Source organism: Condylura cristata, unplaced genomic scaffold (genome assembly GCF_000260355.1).
Source record: "Condylura cristata isolate star-nosed mole 26May11 unplaced genomic scaffold, ConCri1.0 scaffold00045, whole genome shotgun sequence".
Taxonomy (NCBI): Eukaryota; Metazoa; Chordata; class Mammalia; order Eulipotyphla; family Talpidae; genus Condylura; species Condylura cristata.
Window position 1 is genome coordinate 3,840,028 of NW_004567146.1, and position 16,340 is coordinate 3,856,367.

Consider the following 16,340-nt stretch of genomic DNA (forward strand, 5'->3'; position numbering starts at 1 on the left):
CACTTCTATTTGGCATTGTACTGAAAACTAACAAGACAAGACAACGAATATAAATAAAATGATTTCTAACCAGAACAGAGATAATATATCTTTATTTCCTGACAAAATGGTCATCTTTGAAGAAATTCTATTAAATCCATTTAAAAACTAGTAAAGTAACAAGTTTTCAATTATATAATGTCAGTAAGTGAAAATCTAATTTCTATTCATTAAAAACAAAAATTATATTGAAACAAATTATACTATTTAAAACAGCATCAAAGTTGAAATATTTAGAAATGAAGGTAATAAAGTAAAAAAAAAATAGATCAATAAGATCTATATACCAATACCTACAAAACAATGCTAAAAGTAACTTAATGGGACTTACATAGATAGTGAGATATATCACTTTAATGGTTCTTCAATCAGGAGAAAAGAAAATACACTCTTCACTTAAGAATTATGGTACAGGTATAAAAAAAAAATTAAGTCAATATTTGATGCCCTGTGATGTCTGAATTTAAAATGAGAAAGAAAAGACAAAGATATACAATTGTTAGTCAAAAAGTATTATATCATTTATGATATCTTTCTGTAAGTCACAAGCTGTTTGCATACTCTTTTCATTGCTGCCTTCATTTCCTTATTCCTGAAGGTATAGATAACTGGATTCAGAAAAGGTGCAACAACTGTATCAAAAATAGCTAGAAATTTGTCCATTTGTGAACTGGAATGTGGCCATGTATAGATAAATATGGTTGGACCAAAGAACAAAATGACCACAGAGATGTGAGCTGACAGGGTGGAAACAGCTTTGGACGAACCACCTGAGGAATGTTTCCAAACAGTAAACAGAATGAAAATGTAGGAGATGATGAGTATGAGGAAAGAACCAACACAGATAAACCCACTATTGCTAGTTACCATAAACTGCAATTTGTAAGTATCTGTACAGGCCAGTCTGAGGAGCCGGGGAAGGTCACAGTAAAAGCTGTCCAGTACATTAGGACCACAGAACGGTAAATTAATAACAAATGCCAGTTGGAACAGTGAGTGACTGACACCAAGGGCCCAGGCAGCAGCCACAAGTAAAATGCACATTCGTGGGTTCATGATGGTCAGGTAGTGGAGGGGCTTACATATGGCCACATATCTGTCAAAGGCCATGGCGATGAGCAGCACCATCTCCACACCACCAATGACGTGGATGAAGAATATCTGAGTAATGCAGCCTCCAAAGGAGATGACTTTACGCTTCCTGAAAAGGTCATAAATCATCTTAGGTGAGGCAACAGAGCAGGCTCCCATGTCAATGAAGGACAGACTAGCAAGTAGGAAGTACATGGGGGAATGTAAGTGAGAATCAACAGTCACAGAAAACACAATGAGGATGTTCCCAGTCATGCTTGACAAATAGAACACAGTGGTGAACACCATGAAAAAAATCTGCAGCTCCCATGAATGGGTGATTCCCACAAACACAAATTCAGACACAAAGGAGCGATTCCCTCCATCCATTGATCCAGCCAACTGGCATGTAACTGAAATTATGAGAACTAGGAAGTGAGAAAGAAATTGCGATCACTAGAGATGACAGTGGAATTCACTATTTGCATTGTTCACATTATAGCTAAGGACTACTGGTTAATCCAATTCTTCACACTTACTAAATAACGATGATGATGATGACATTGTACACTCAAAAGATTATATCATGATGACATATAGCAGCAAATATCTCACCAGCTAAAATTAATAGGATAGTTAGGTAAAAACAAAAGCTTCAAATGTACCTGTAGAAAAGGGAGAAGGAAGAGTAGATGGAAATAAATTTAATTGTCCAATGGGAAATTATACAGTTATACATATTTTATCTGACTGTACACTCCCATATCAACATATTTCACTCCTCTTTTATGATTATTTCATATTCTTATTGCCATACAAGTTGAACTCAAAGAGTGGAGTTGGAGGGAACTATGATTGATGGATGGATCACCTCCTAAGTAGTGAAAACTTTCTAAAACATGAGGATGGTCTTCAAAACCATGAAAAGGAGAGACCCTCCCTGGTGGCACAAGGGGTTTAAACGCAGCAATATGAAGTTATCTGAAGCGACTGCTGCATGAATTCAGTCCCCTGACAGGAGATGGTCTATATGGCAAAGCAAACCTTTCTTGTCTCATCCCTTGCAAATCTGAATACTGTAACTATCAAGCAGGTCTCATTTCCCCCCCCATAATCCCTGTCAGTACCTTTCTATTTCCTGTCTATGATGGGACTATTTAGAGACCTCATATAATTGGAGTCATGCATTTTTTTCTTTCCCTTTCTATGACTAGTTTACTCATTTAGCATATTACTCTCAATGCTGAACTACTAGATCTTTCCATTTTTAAAAAAATTCTATCAAAATCAAACCAAATTCTCCACTGGCCACATTTCTTAAAAAAGGTTCATTTGGGCCCTTCTATCTAGCTCAATAAGACTTTTACACACACACACACAAATGTACAAATCTTTAAAATTTCACCCTATTTTCTTCTAAAGCATAGGCCTATTTGCCATAAAGGGTGTGAAGTGTCTCATTATACATACGATGGCAAGATGCAAAAGTGTTACCCAGAATACATGTGCAGACCAATTAGAAGCCTAGATAGACTACACCACGGAAGTGCATTCTAGCTTTAAGGGCACTCTCGTGTTTACTTAGAATCAGGCAGAAAATAAAAAAGATCAAAGAATCAAGAATGCAAAAGGAGAATGTACAAGTGTGAAGAAGATGCATATCTAGCTGGCCCCAACCAAGTTTGGGAAATAGGAAGAAAGTCAAGGTAAGTCTCAGTGTTTATGTTACTCTCACCATAAAATCTATTGCCGTTTCTGCTCATGTGTTTTCAGCTTGTATAATAGATCTTCATACCAGGACTGTTGGCCTAAATGGTTCCTTATCCACTTTCCCTGTCTTTACAGACTGAGAGGAAAGAAAAGTCAAAACAAGGTAAAGCAAAGAATAATCAAGGCAAAGACACAGAATAGTTGAGACACACAATAATCCAAGCCCCACAGAACATATCTATAAACACTTTGTATTGATCTATACTAGTAAGATGCTTATAGTCAGCCCTTGAAAACACTGAGATATTCAAATTTTCCCCCAACCTTGCTTCAGTCTCACCCACACATATCCTTTCTACCTGATGGTATCTCAATCCTTTTAAAATATTCAGTGTTATTATGTGTCCAACCTGCACCAACATTTAATATCGTATCACCATTGAGTCTGAAATCATGGTGATAAGCTCCTTCCCCAAGAACATTTATACATGTAACCTTTTAATCCACTTGGAAATGAGAAGAATGTCAAATTGCAGTAACATTATAGTGGAGCACCAGAGCTTTCACTTTGACTTCATCACATGCATCTAAAGCAGATACTAAAAGATTGGTGCTGGCCCTTCCTGGTGGCACAACAGGTTAGGGCACAGCACTGCAAGCTGGCCATAGCTGCTTTGGTGTAAGTTTGATTACCCCCCACCCGGAGATGATCCATATGGTACAACAGACCTTTCCTGACTTGCCAGCTGCTCCCCTCAGCAGTGTACTTCATCAATCTGCCTGTTCTGCTCCCCACTCTGTCTCTGGCAAATTCTCTCACTGCCCCTGCATTTCTGGCCTGTACCCCAGTTCTGTATGCATAAATAAATAAATATTTTTTTAAAAGACGAAGTTTGGAGCATGTTTTCAGGAATAGAGGGTCACAGTGAAGAGGGTAGAGAAGTTGTGATTGTTGTCTGTCAAAACACCCACCATAATCAAAGGCTAGTGGACAGTGAGACCTAAAAATAAATCCTGATGTTTAATTCTTGCTGAAGGTACTAGAATACACATGAAATCAGGATTCTGTAAGACACTGATACATAAATTAAAAGAAGAACTTTCTCAAAAAAAATACACTCCAAGTTTAATTTCATTTATCCTGATACATCTCCCTAACCTAAAACCTTCAGATGCTCTCACTGTCATTTGATGCCAGTTCTGGCTTAAGACTAGAGCTTCTCCAGCCTCAAGTCAATGCATTATTTTGTTGTCACCTCCAGGGTCAATAATTCATAGACTCAACATACATTCTTTTTATATAGTCTCAAATTTTCAGTTACAGAAATCTGTGGTCCTGTGTTAGGAACAAGGAATCACATATGCTGCTCAATGTCAGAACAGATGAAAAAGACCATTCACATAAAAAACCATGGATGAGTGAACAAGAGTCCAGTGAAAATGCCAGAAATACTCAGAAAATGATGAAACAACATGACTTCTGAGTGAGAAAGTATAAGCACCCTATAGAATCATAGCTATACTGATCTAAGAGACAAAATGATCCAGGCTGAACTTTATTTAGATTTAAAAAATATAAACTAAGAGCCAAATAGCCAAATATAAACTGAATTGCCCATATTCACACTCATACCAGAACTCAGAATCACATCCCAAACTTTGGGTCTGTTTCAGAACTTAAAGATGTTATAGGAAAAGAGAAAAGTAAAAATAATTTTTTAAAAATGTGATTTCCCCAAAATGATGTAAAAATAAACTTTTGTAATAAAAAAAGTGATTTCCCAGTATCAACTAATACTCAATGCAAGCAGCACACATATTACCACTTGCACTACATTCATTTGCACAGCAATAGTTAATTAACCAAAACCTGACAATTAAATGTTAGATGAAAATTGTATAGATATGAGATTCTCAATACTTTATACTTTGCATTTTTGTATTTGCTATCATTATATAATTTCTTCTGTTTTTAATTCTCCTCAAAATCAATAATTTTTTCAATTATTTCATAGTTTTTCTGGATAATTCAGTAGGCATTGGTCAGGTTTTTTCTCCATCAACTAAGTGAAGAACTCAATGAACATATTGGAAAAAATATAAATTATACCCATACTAGTCACAATATAAAACAGTATACAAATACACTAAAGGTATTTATTTCTTGAATGTGTGAGAAAATTAAAACAGAAAGTCAGGGAAAGGACTACTATTATCTAGAGATCAAAGCTTTTAGGAAGAGGATGCAATGTGATCTGTCCTTTTAAATATGTGGTGATAACCATCTTGATAGTAAACTATACCATCATTTGCTATTCACCATAATGCTTTAGAGTTTTCATTTAACTATTACCCAAAGTGGATAATTAGGCATAAAGTAAGTAAATAGTTCCAGAATGAGAGGGTGGTTGACAACAGCTCTGGGAACTATGAATCTGATGATCCTTCATCTGCATTATCTTTCAAAGAGATTGCAGAGGCAGAGGGTATTTCTCATCTCAAAATTAACAAACTATAACCAATATTTTCTACCCAGAGCCATCCCTATCTCTACAATATATGTTTTGTTTAGGGAGAAGAGACTGTTTCTCCCTATACTCAACTTAATTCACCCAATATTCAGCTTAATTTCATGAAGTCAGGCAATAATCTGAGATAGATGTGAATAAGAAAGAGCAGAGGTAGAAAAAAAAAACATTAAAAGAGAGAAAATTAAAAGCAAGGAAATGGTAAATTAGATGAGATGTGTTCAATGATAATAAAATGGAAGTAAGAGGAAAAGAACACAGGCAAAGAAAGATGGGAAAAGTTCAGACACTCTAATAGATATTAAATAAGAAGATCTAGTTAATACATCTAACCTAACAAATGCAAAAGCTAACTTTTTCAATACCTGCCCAGCCAAAATCACAGAATTTTGTGACTATTACATGGATGAAGATGGAAAAGATTACCATTCATAATCAATGCAAACGTGTATCATCCGAATTACCACTGCTACTGTGATTTGAGCTGTGAATAGCTCCGGCTCTAAAGTCTAGCAAGCCTGTCTTCCACACTCCAACACGCACTTGCTATAGGAACATGGAAAAGTTAATTAGTTTGTGAGCCTCAGTTTCCCTATTTGTAAAGGAGATGACAGCATGGCTGCTGCAGGTTGTGGTCAGAACTAGGTGATGTGGCAGATGTGACACATACCTAATGCAGCAAGCACTCACAGTGTGGGAGTACATAAAGTTGTAGCTGATACACAAAGGAGAGTTAACTCTATGTCCCGGTGCTCAGTTCCATATTAAAAAAAAAAAAAAAACTACTGTTGAATCTATTACATTGATGTAAGTAAGTAGAGCTGGTCAAGGTAGATTTTCATTGCTCATTAGTGATCAGTAGCCTGACAATGTTTATTGGAAAAATTTCCCATAGAACTGTCTCTTAAGTAGAGACACTTCTCAGGGCCTGTTTTATGATGTCTTTGTTCTGATAAATAATAACACAGATCTAGCCATTTCCTGAATTCACCTTTCCCTAAAACCAAAGTCACTAACATATCCATACAACTATTTTCTCACCCACCACACAAGTCATTACATCTGCATGGACGGAAGCTGTTTATGAAAATTTCAAAGCCTGTGTCTACTAAATAAAATTTTGTATACCTCTGACTAAAGAAGGTACAACAACAATTACCTGACTCAGGAAATAAGGCTTATTTACAAAATCCACTTAACATTCTTTAGCCATAACTGTTGCTAACTGGACAACTGAAAATCAGAAAGATAGTTTATACATGCCAAGCAATCATCTATGGTTATGTGGCAACTCAGGCGAATGTATCCTAATTCTATTTTTCCTATTCTACATACATTCTTATGACATTAGATTACAAACTAAAATTTCATATTGACCATCTTGTGTTAGCAGCATAAAAATACACAATGCTTACCTGACATTTTCTATCAATAGCCAAAAGCATAGGCAAACTAAAGTCATAGTCTGTGTGCTGCTTGGGTAAAAGGGAAGAAATAAACTGCATCTCTGGTGATCAGAGGAGACAAAGTAGAAATGTGACAATGAGCAGAATTTGTATATAGAAGAAGTATCACAACATCTAAAGACAGCATTTGAGGAATCATTTCAAGCAGCTAGTACCTGAGAAATGGCAGGTAAGGTCAAGTAACTCTGGGATACTGGCAAGTGAAGATTCCTGGATAACAGAAATTGTTTAAGAGAACAATCAAAAATAAGTGAGAAAATTGAGAGCAGCTTTACCTGATCCCTGGTTCTAATTTATGATGACTGATCACACTGTTAATAAAAAAAAAAAGGGGGGGGGGAAGCAAAGATTTAAGAGAAAGACACAAGACCAGTGCTCCAGATGAGGCTTTGTCACTGTGATTCCAGCATAGGCTGGAAGAAAGGAACAAAAAAGGCTGCTATAGTAGAGTGGCTCTGACCTGAGACAATCACCAAGCAGTCTCCTCCTGAGAACACAGAAAACCTTGCTCTCTGATACTCTTAAAATTCCATCCCTCTCAACCATCCATTTTTCCAAGGGAACTAAGAGATTAACATCATCAAAGATTCAGATATGGACCCAAAAATAGCAACCAGATCCTACTGAGGATAACTGCAAGCACACAAAAATATCTTTATCAAAGGGTGTCTGAGTAACATGGAAGCTAATTGCAGCCCCAAAGGGAAGTGACCAAGTGACGCTGCTGATCTGGGATTGCCAGACTGAGAGCACTTGGCCTGGGGAATTACCAAGTGCGGCTCTGGTTTTCCCAGGGTAGCCGAACAGAGAAGCTGTGGATGAGAAGAGGTCTGACATTTTCTTAAAATGAAGAAACTTTTTGACCATGTTCCACCACCATTTTAAAATCTTCAATTGCTTAATATGCAACCCAAGGAAAAGTTAAAATGACCATTTTCAATTGTTATATTTTCACAATAATTTAAAAGGTCCTATGCTTTGAATCACCTGTAGCAAACCACAGTTATCTGAATTATAATAAAATCACATATTCATTTGTGTAATATGAGATATAGAAAAGTATTATAAAAGCCTTGAGGACAAATTCCTGAGCTTTTCTTTGAAAGAAAGATTATTTTAAAATGTACAATAAAGTGATATTCAGAAATCACTTCAGAACACTTTTGTATATTTTATTGAATGTCCTTGGGCCAGCATTGCAGAGTAAGTACTGTTATCATTACATAATTCTGATTTATTACTAAATTGAGTTGTATCGCTAATAAAGCTTAGTTTAATCTTAAACCCAGAACTGAAAACTAATTTCCTTTCCTTCTGTACAATAGAGCTCTGTAACAAATAATTTTCAATTCAAAGGATCTAAATAGACACTTCTTCAGAAAAGATAGATACAACACCAGCAGGCACAAGAAAATGCATTCATCATCTATTATTATTAGGGAAATACAAATAAAAAAAAAAGAGAGACATCACCTCACACCTAACAGAAAATTTCCTATTGTCCAATAAACAAGAAACAAGTGTTGAATAGAAGGAAAGAAGACAACCACCGGGTGATGAAAGGATAAACAAGATATAGTTAATATACACAATGGAAAAGTATTCACCAATAAAAAAGATAAAACCCTGCAAATGGGACTCTTGTAGAAGATGGAACTCTTAGTGAAATAAGCAAACAGGAAATACAAATATATAAATATCAATTATCATCATTATCATACAATATATTATATTAATAATATAAGTATTAACATAATTATATAATTATTATATAATCATATGATTACTGATTAATATATTTGATAACACAATTATATGAAAATTATTATGTTAATTATATATTATTACACATAATTATATATTATATATTAATATATTTTGCTAACATATACATAATATATTAATATATTTGATGAGTATATTATAATATTAATATACTATATATTAATATATTTGATAGCAGTTTATTATATCAAAAGTTATGTTAATTAGATATTATACATCTTTATATATTATATATTATTATACATCATTATTATACAATATATTATTATATTAAAATATAAGTATTAACATAATTAATGATATAATTATTATATAATCATATTATTGTTGATTAATATATTTCATAACAAAATTTATTATATCAAAATTATTATTTTGATTATATATTAATAATATAGTATATTAATAATAATATATGGCATATGGAAATAAATAAAAATAAACATTCACACATATAAAATGTACTCCCATTTATCTTAAAAATAGATTTTTCCCTATCTTAAATAAATAATCGCATACAATACCCCACTAAAATTTTTATTTTCAGATTCCTCCATGACCTCTGTGTCTATATCTGTTAATTTTCAATCCTCTTTTAATCAAACTATTTACTCCAACTTTCATACACATTTTCTTCACATGGCTCCCCAGGCACCACACAATCCTGGCTATTCACCTGTAAGTGACTCATTCTTGCACTAACCATTATTCAGTTTCTCTCTAATTCCCTCATGATTCTGTATATACCACAGTTCATGCCCTTAACCACACTTATTATCTATTTATATATGTATCCTACTCCAGGATATACGATCTAGCACCATGTCTTTAAGTAACATGATATGTCAAAATGTCACTCCTGGGCCCTCCCTGGTGGTGCAATGGGTTAGGACGCAGCACTGCAAGCTAGCCGCAGCAACTGCAGTGATAGTTCCATCCCCTGCCCAAGGTGATGCACATGGCACCGGCAGACCTCTCCTGACACACCCACCCCACCCCACCGCTGCTACTCCCCTCAAAGTGTACTTTGTTGATCTGCCTATTCTACTCCTCACCCTGTCGCTGGTGAAGCCTCCCATTGCCCCTGCACCTCCAGTTTGTATCCCAATTCTGTATGAATAAATAAATCTTTAAAAAAATCACTCCTGTTTCTACCCTATGACTTAGAATTGTTTATCCAGATGCCTACTTTATATTTCCATTTAGATATTCAATAAACATCTCAGATGTGATGTACTCCAAATCCAGCTCCTGACTGTTACCTACTCCTCCATATTAAATTATGAAAATTCCATCCCTCTACCTGCTCATGTCACCCAACTGGAAGTCATTTTTCTCATTTCCAATATCCCCCCCATATGGGAAACTTTATTCTTTACTTGAAAATTTCACCACACCATACCCCCTGCACCATACCCCACCACCTCTCTCATTCCTACATACTACAATAGACCAACGTGTCACTGCTTCTACCACCTACCACCCTTTCCCCAGCCTATTCTCAGCAGAATAATCAAACATAGAATCTTAAATGTAAGTGATATCATGTCGCCCTTTGATTTAACCAATGGTCTCCCTTTTCTGAGAGTAAAAATCAATCATCTCTAGAAATTTACATGATTTGTGTGGCCCCTTTATCTCCTTAAATATTCTACTATTCCCTGCTACCCCTTACAATAACAAAAATCACACTGGCCTCTTGCTGTTTTTTGAACAACCAGACCTAAGGCCTTTATAGTAGCTGTGCCTTCTGCCTGGCATTAATTTCCCTGGTAACTACAATGCTAACATGAACATATGACAACCCTGTGCCCCATCAATTTTCTGCATGACGCCCACTCTACAGTCTTTCTAACAAGTGCATATGCATCACCCTCACCAAACCCTTGTGCTGTGGATGCCCAGTAATTACTCCCTCCGTTACATTTCCACTGTGTTTACCTTTTTTTTTCCTACCTTATTGTAAAATTTCTTGCTTGTTCTTATTCATTATTTATTTTTGGTTAGCTTTACTTAAAGCTTCACAATGGTAGTAGGATTACATTTTCTATATTTTTTTAACCTGTGTCCCTACAATAGAAGCCTGTAATAGTATGTTTTTCTGTATTTTCTTAACATTGAGTCCAAGAAGCCTATTATAGTGTTTGACACTCAATATTTTCTACATGATAAAGATGGAGAGAAATTCACTCATGGTTAACTGTATTCATGACAGAGGCAATAGTAAGATGAACGGTTTTCAGTTATGATAATTAATACAGACAGGCAAGTATATATTCTGTCCTTGGACATATGATGCATCCAAGAGGAGTTGTCAGATGGATTACCTGTAGGTCTAGATCTCAGGAGAAACAAGGACTATATTTTATATAAAATGTAGAATTAAATTGTTACAAATCAGTAAGGAAACAATTATTTAGTGCACAGTGCTGAAAAAGTTACTAACCACAATTTTTAACTTGGAAATGCTCCCTCTGAAAATCACACACTCTCATCTGGAAAATAGTACAAGAACCAAAGGTAAACTGTAATAACCAGTCAGCACTGTCCATACGAAGATTTATCTAGTTTAGAATTTTACTTTTCCTAATTGTGATATCAAGTACATCCTATTGGATACATAGGCATTACGTGTCAAAATATGTTATAATTAAATATTTTATGATTAAATATTGCGTAATCCTGCTAGTCCTTTCTCATTTTAAGCCCTATTATTAGTGTTGTCATCATCATGTGACTTCGCAGGTATTTCTCTCTACAGTGAGTTAGCCCTAAATGAAAGACAAAGTACTGACTGGTATTCTATGCCAAATTAATAATTTTAATATATATATTTTAATCTAAGATCAATTTATTTGAAATCAGTATTTCCTTAAATAATACACTCTGAAAGCAAAGAGAATCTTGAATTTCCTGGTAATGATTAATTAGTCAAATTAATGTCTGCTGAGAGAAAGCAATATGCCTTCTCCAGAAGATTCTTTTCACTACATAGCATGCTTACTCCAATCATAGGCAGTGACAATTTCTCAGTTAACATTTTTAAAAGAATCATGTTATTTTAATCCAGAATACTTAATAAAGTAAAATACAAAAGAATTCTTGATATTCATAGAAAATTAATACAAAATTAATTATAATACGGGCAGTAAAGAAACTTCATATTCTGTCATTTAAGAAATCCTTCTATAAATAATAAATTGATGGCACACTTTCCTCATTGACACCCTCATGTCTTTGTTCCTCAATGTATAGATGACTGAATTTAAAAATACAAAGAAATGACAGGACCAAGGCCAGTATATAATAGGCATTTACAGCACAGGGTATTTACATGGATCCACCACGGGACAAATAAGTGTGAATAATAGGGTAGATAGCAACCAGGACATTGTCAATATATTCAAAGCAGGGAACAGGGAATTATTATCGGAAGTCAAGGTAATTAAGGAAACTAATTCAATTCATCTGTCTAGGTTACCCAACCACTGAGATTTGTGAACCCTGATTATAACGATTGCAGCCCTAAGTTTCTAGAGTTTTCTGGTGATGAAAAAAATACGCACTAAAGACACAGTTGTCACCTCTCCATTGACACACCTCTTATCCCTTCAACTCCCTTTACCACTCCAATCACTTTTTAATTCTCTCTTCTTCAAACCTTCCAAGTACCTGGAATCCAATGCCAAGCCTGAGTGTTCCCTAATCCAAATTTTGGATAGCTACATGAATCTTTCTAGTCATCACCCACTTTTGCAGGGAATACACTGCAACTACACAGAAGATACATTTCTATTTCTGGTTGTCCAAACACTTCTCTATCTGAAGCTCTCAAACTCTCACAGTACTAAAATAGGCTGCTAAAAAGTGAAAATGGGGGCGTTCCCTGGAGACACAAAGCACAGCACAGCCACTGCAGCATGAGTTCGGTCCCCAGTCCCAGCCAGGGAAGTGATCCACCTGGCAAGGCAGGCCTCTCTTACCACACCTGTTGCTCCCCCTCATCAGTGTATTTCTATCAATCCGTTTGTTCTGTTCCCCACTTTGTCTCTGATGAATCCTCTTATCCCACACACCTCTGGCCTACCCCCCAGTTCTTGTATGTATTAATACATAGGTATTTTTAAAAAAAGAATAGGGAGGTCCATTTTCAGTAATTTGAGGAACCACCATGTAGCTTTCAATAATGGCTGTACCAATTTGCATTCCCACCAGCAATGTAGTAGAATTCCTTTTTCCCACATCCTCACCAAAATTTGTTGGTGTTAGTCTTATTAGTATGTGTCATTATCACATACTAATAAGACTGGTGTGAAGTGGTGTTTCATTGTGGTTTTGATTTTCATTTTCCTGATTACCAATGATGAACCTTTTCCCCAAATGCTTGTTGACCATTTGCATTTCTTCTTGGAGAAGTGTGTTTTTTAGCTCTTCTGCCCATTTTTTGACTGGGTTGTTTACTTTTTGTTGTCAGCTCTTTGTAGATGTTTGTGATCAGAGCCTTATCATCAGGATTGTATGCAAAATTTTTCTCCCCATCAATGTGCTATCTACTTATTTTGACTAATGTCTCTTTTGATGTACAGAAGCTTTGTAATTTGATGCATTCAAAATTTCTTTTACTATCTTTGATTCAGATGATGTGCCTTTAAAAGATGTACAATATTTTCATCTATATATTTTATGATTTCTGTCTTATATCTAGTTTTTTTTTCTTTTAAGGTTTATTTTTATTTATGCATACAGAACTATGGTACAGGCCAGAGGTGCAGGGGATGAGAGGACTCACCAGAGACATAGTGGGAAGCAGAACAGGCAGATCGAAGAAGCACACTGCTGAGGGGAGCAGCAGGCAGGTCAGGAGAGATGTGCCACACCATGTGGTTTACCTACCTGGCCAGAGATTGAACTTGTGCTGCAGTGGTATGATAGCTTCTTATTTCTGTGCTTTAAGACTTTGAACCACCAGGGAGAGCCCATATCTTGTTCTTTAATACATTTTTCATCAGTCTTTGTGCATGGCATGAGTTAGTAATCTAGCTTCATTCTTTTGCACATAGTAGCCCAATTTTCCCAGCACCATTTATCAAACAAACTTTCTTTGTTCAATTGCATATTTTTGCTCCTTTGTCAAAGATTAGTTGTCTGTAAATCTGTGGGTTTATTTCTGGATTTACTATTCAATTCCATTGGTCTGTATGTCTCTTTTTGCTCCAGCACCAGGCAGTTTTGATTATTATGACTTCGTAGTATAGTTTGAAGTCTGGGAGAGTGATACCTCCGTTTACCTTCTTTTTAGTCAGAAGAGCTTGACTATTCAAATTTTTTGTCACTCCATATGATTTACATCAGTATTTGGTCTATTTCCTTGAAGAATGTCATTGAAATCTTAATTGGAATATCATTGATTTTATAAATTGCTTTTGGTAGGATGGCCATTTAAACAATATTAATTCCTCCAATCCATGAGAGGGGATGTCTTTCCACCTCTTTGTTTTTTCCATTCCACCGAAGCAGAATATACATTCTTAAATACATATAGGATATATTGCATGTAGGGCATATAATGGCTACTCAAATGAATTTTAACATGTTCAAGAGGATTGAAATTATATCTTATACCTTTTTTTACTAAAAAAGATACCTCTGAGAGGAAATGATGGGTCATATGGTGGATTATTTTTAATATTATGAGATGGCTCCATACTATTTTCCAATGGGACTGGACTAGTCTACATTCTCACAACCATTAATGAGAGTTCCTTTTTCTCCATACAGTATCCAATATGCATTCTGAATTTTTTTGAAGACCATTCTCAGAACTTTGAGGTTGTATCTCATTGTGGTTTTCATTTGCATTTCCCTGTGGATAAATAATGAGTATATTTTCATATGCCAGTTGGCTTATTTATACCTGGTTTCCTTTGATGTTATCAAAAGGTTCTAGAACTAAAGACTTAACCTATAGTAATACCAAAAAAGATACAAAAATTATATATACAGCATTGTTACTGAAAAATTCTGAAAATTACATAAATGTAAAAATATTGGATAAAAGTTCAATAATCCATCAAATATTCAAAATATACACAGTGGAGTATTAAGCTGCCATAAAAAATCATGAATCGTTCCAGAAACTGATAGAGAATGATACAAAATATAAAATACTAAGCTTAATGTTCAAATTCTGTATAATAAGGTAAAAAGAATACATACTGATACCCTGAAAAAATAAGTACCAGAATCTGATGATATATGTTACCTGTGGAAATGGGACAAAAAGTGATGGTGGAGTTATATAAGGTGACAATCCATTACAATGCAAAAATTTTGAATTGTATTCTTATAAATCATAACATATGCAAAATGTTACTTTATCAAAGATAAGGTAACAGACACTAAAATTCAACAATTGATCACAATATATTTCAAAACAATGCCATAGCCAAATTGAAAATAGTTTTAATTAATTAATTAAATTTGAAGGGCATTCCTGTTACTTTCTAATAACTTATAATACTTTAACTACTATTTGTACAACTTATCTATATACTATTTTCTATTTACTATTTTGTAAAGATAGTACTTTAGCTACATACTAAACAAAAAAAATGCCATGATTATTATTTGTCTTCATAACAATAACTTGTCATTCCCGTTAATTCATTTAGCAATTCTGAAAAATGCTGTGTGTACTTTTACATTAAGCAAATAATGGACTATTATGTTGGAATATGGGTGTCTTTGGTGGTGATTCGGTATATTAACAAAATCTGGGTTAGAGAAGACCTGGCAGTTGTAACACGCAAATGGTATAAACCAATGTTACCTCAAATTATTTGTACACATACCAACAAACACACAGAATTAGGACCCAAGATTCTCACTAGGAGAATGCAAGGAAACTGATACAAAAACAGAATGGTATAGATAGAATAAAGCACTGGAGTTGTAAAGAATTAGTATTACCAATGTAATCACTCTTGTCATTTTCCATTCTCATTTTTCCCATACCGTATCTATGAATCTGTAGCTATATATGGGTACATACACATAATACATGTGTTTACATATGTTCATATGTATGTTTGTACACATTGACATTAACAGCTACTAATAGGAGGGAACAGTCATAATTATGACTTCTGTTGCATAAACATCTATCATATAATCTTGCCAAAACTGGGATAAAGCATTTTTTTAATATGTGCATCCAGTTAAAATACAAAGAAAGGTCAATGGATATGTTAAACAATACCAAGAATCTTCAATCAACAAAATTCAGAGTGTTTGAAATCAAGTGTCAATATGTTCAAGTTGTTCAGCAAGTAAATCATAAGTAAAAAAGAAAAAAAATAGCAAGTCAAACTCTAATAGCTTGGGATATACATTTGGAAGATAATATTTAATGATACAAAAAGTTCTTTAATAGAACACAATTTTGTTTATTTCGGAGGGAAAGACTGCTTGTCATTTAGATGAATGAAAGAGAAAACTTCAGGAGTGGGATAGGTGACCTGGCTCTGTATCTTGACTTGGGTGATAATTACATTATAAAAAACTTCAGTTAGGACCTGCCTGGTGGCGCAGCGGGTTAAAGCACAGCACTAAGAAGCTAAAGCCAGTTCTGCATGCGTTCGATTCCCGCCTGCCCCGGGAGGAGATCCACATGACGTGGCAGACCTCTCCTGACATGCCCACTGCTCCCCTCAGCAGTGTACTTCGTCGATCTGCCTGTTCT

General features: G+C 34.9%; 1 protein-coding gene across 1 annotated transcript; it reads right to left on the reverse strand.

The window, feature by feature from the left end:
• Nucleotides 1–535: 535 nt before the first annotated feature.
• Nucleotides 536–1,510, reverse strand: LOC101618791 (olfactory receptor 4F3/4F16/4F29). Its single transcript, XM_004694710.1, has one exon. It carries the CDS (start codon nucleotides 1,498–1,500, stop codon nucleotides 562–564), a length of 939 nt encoding a protein of 312 aa, XP_004694767.1. The 5' UTR covers nucleotides 1,501–1,510; the 3' UTR covers nucleotides 536–561.
• Nucleotides 1,511–16,340: the final 14,830 nt, after the last annotated feature.

Coding starts and splice junctions, on each gene's coding strand:
- LOC101618791 (XM_004694710.1), bottom strand. CDS start 1,500: ATGGATGGAGGGAATCGCTCCTTTGTGTCTGAATTTGTGTTTGTGGGA.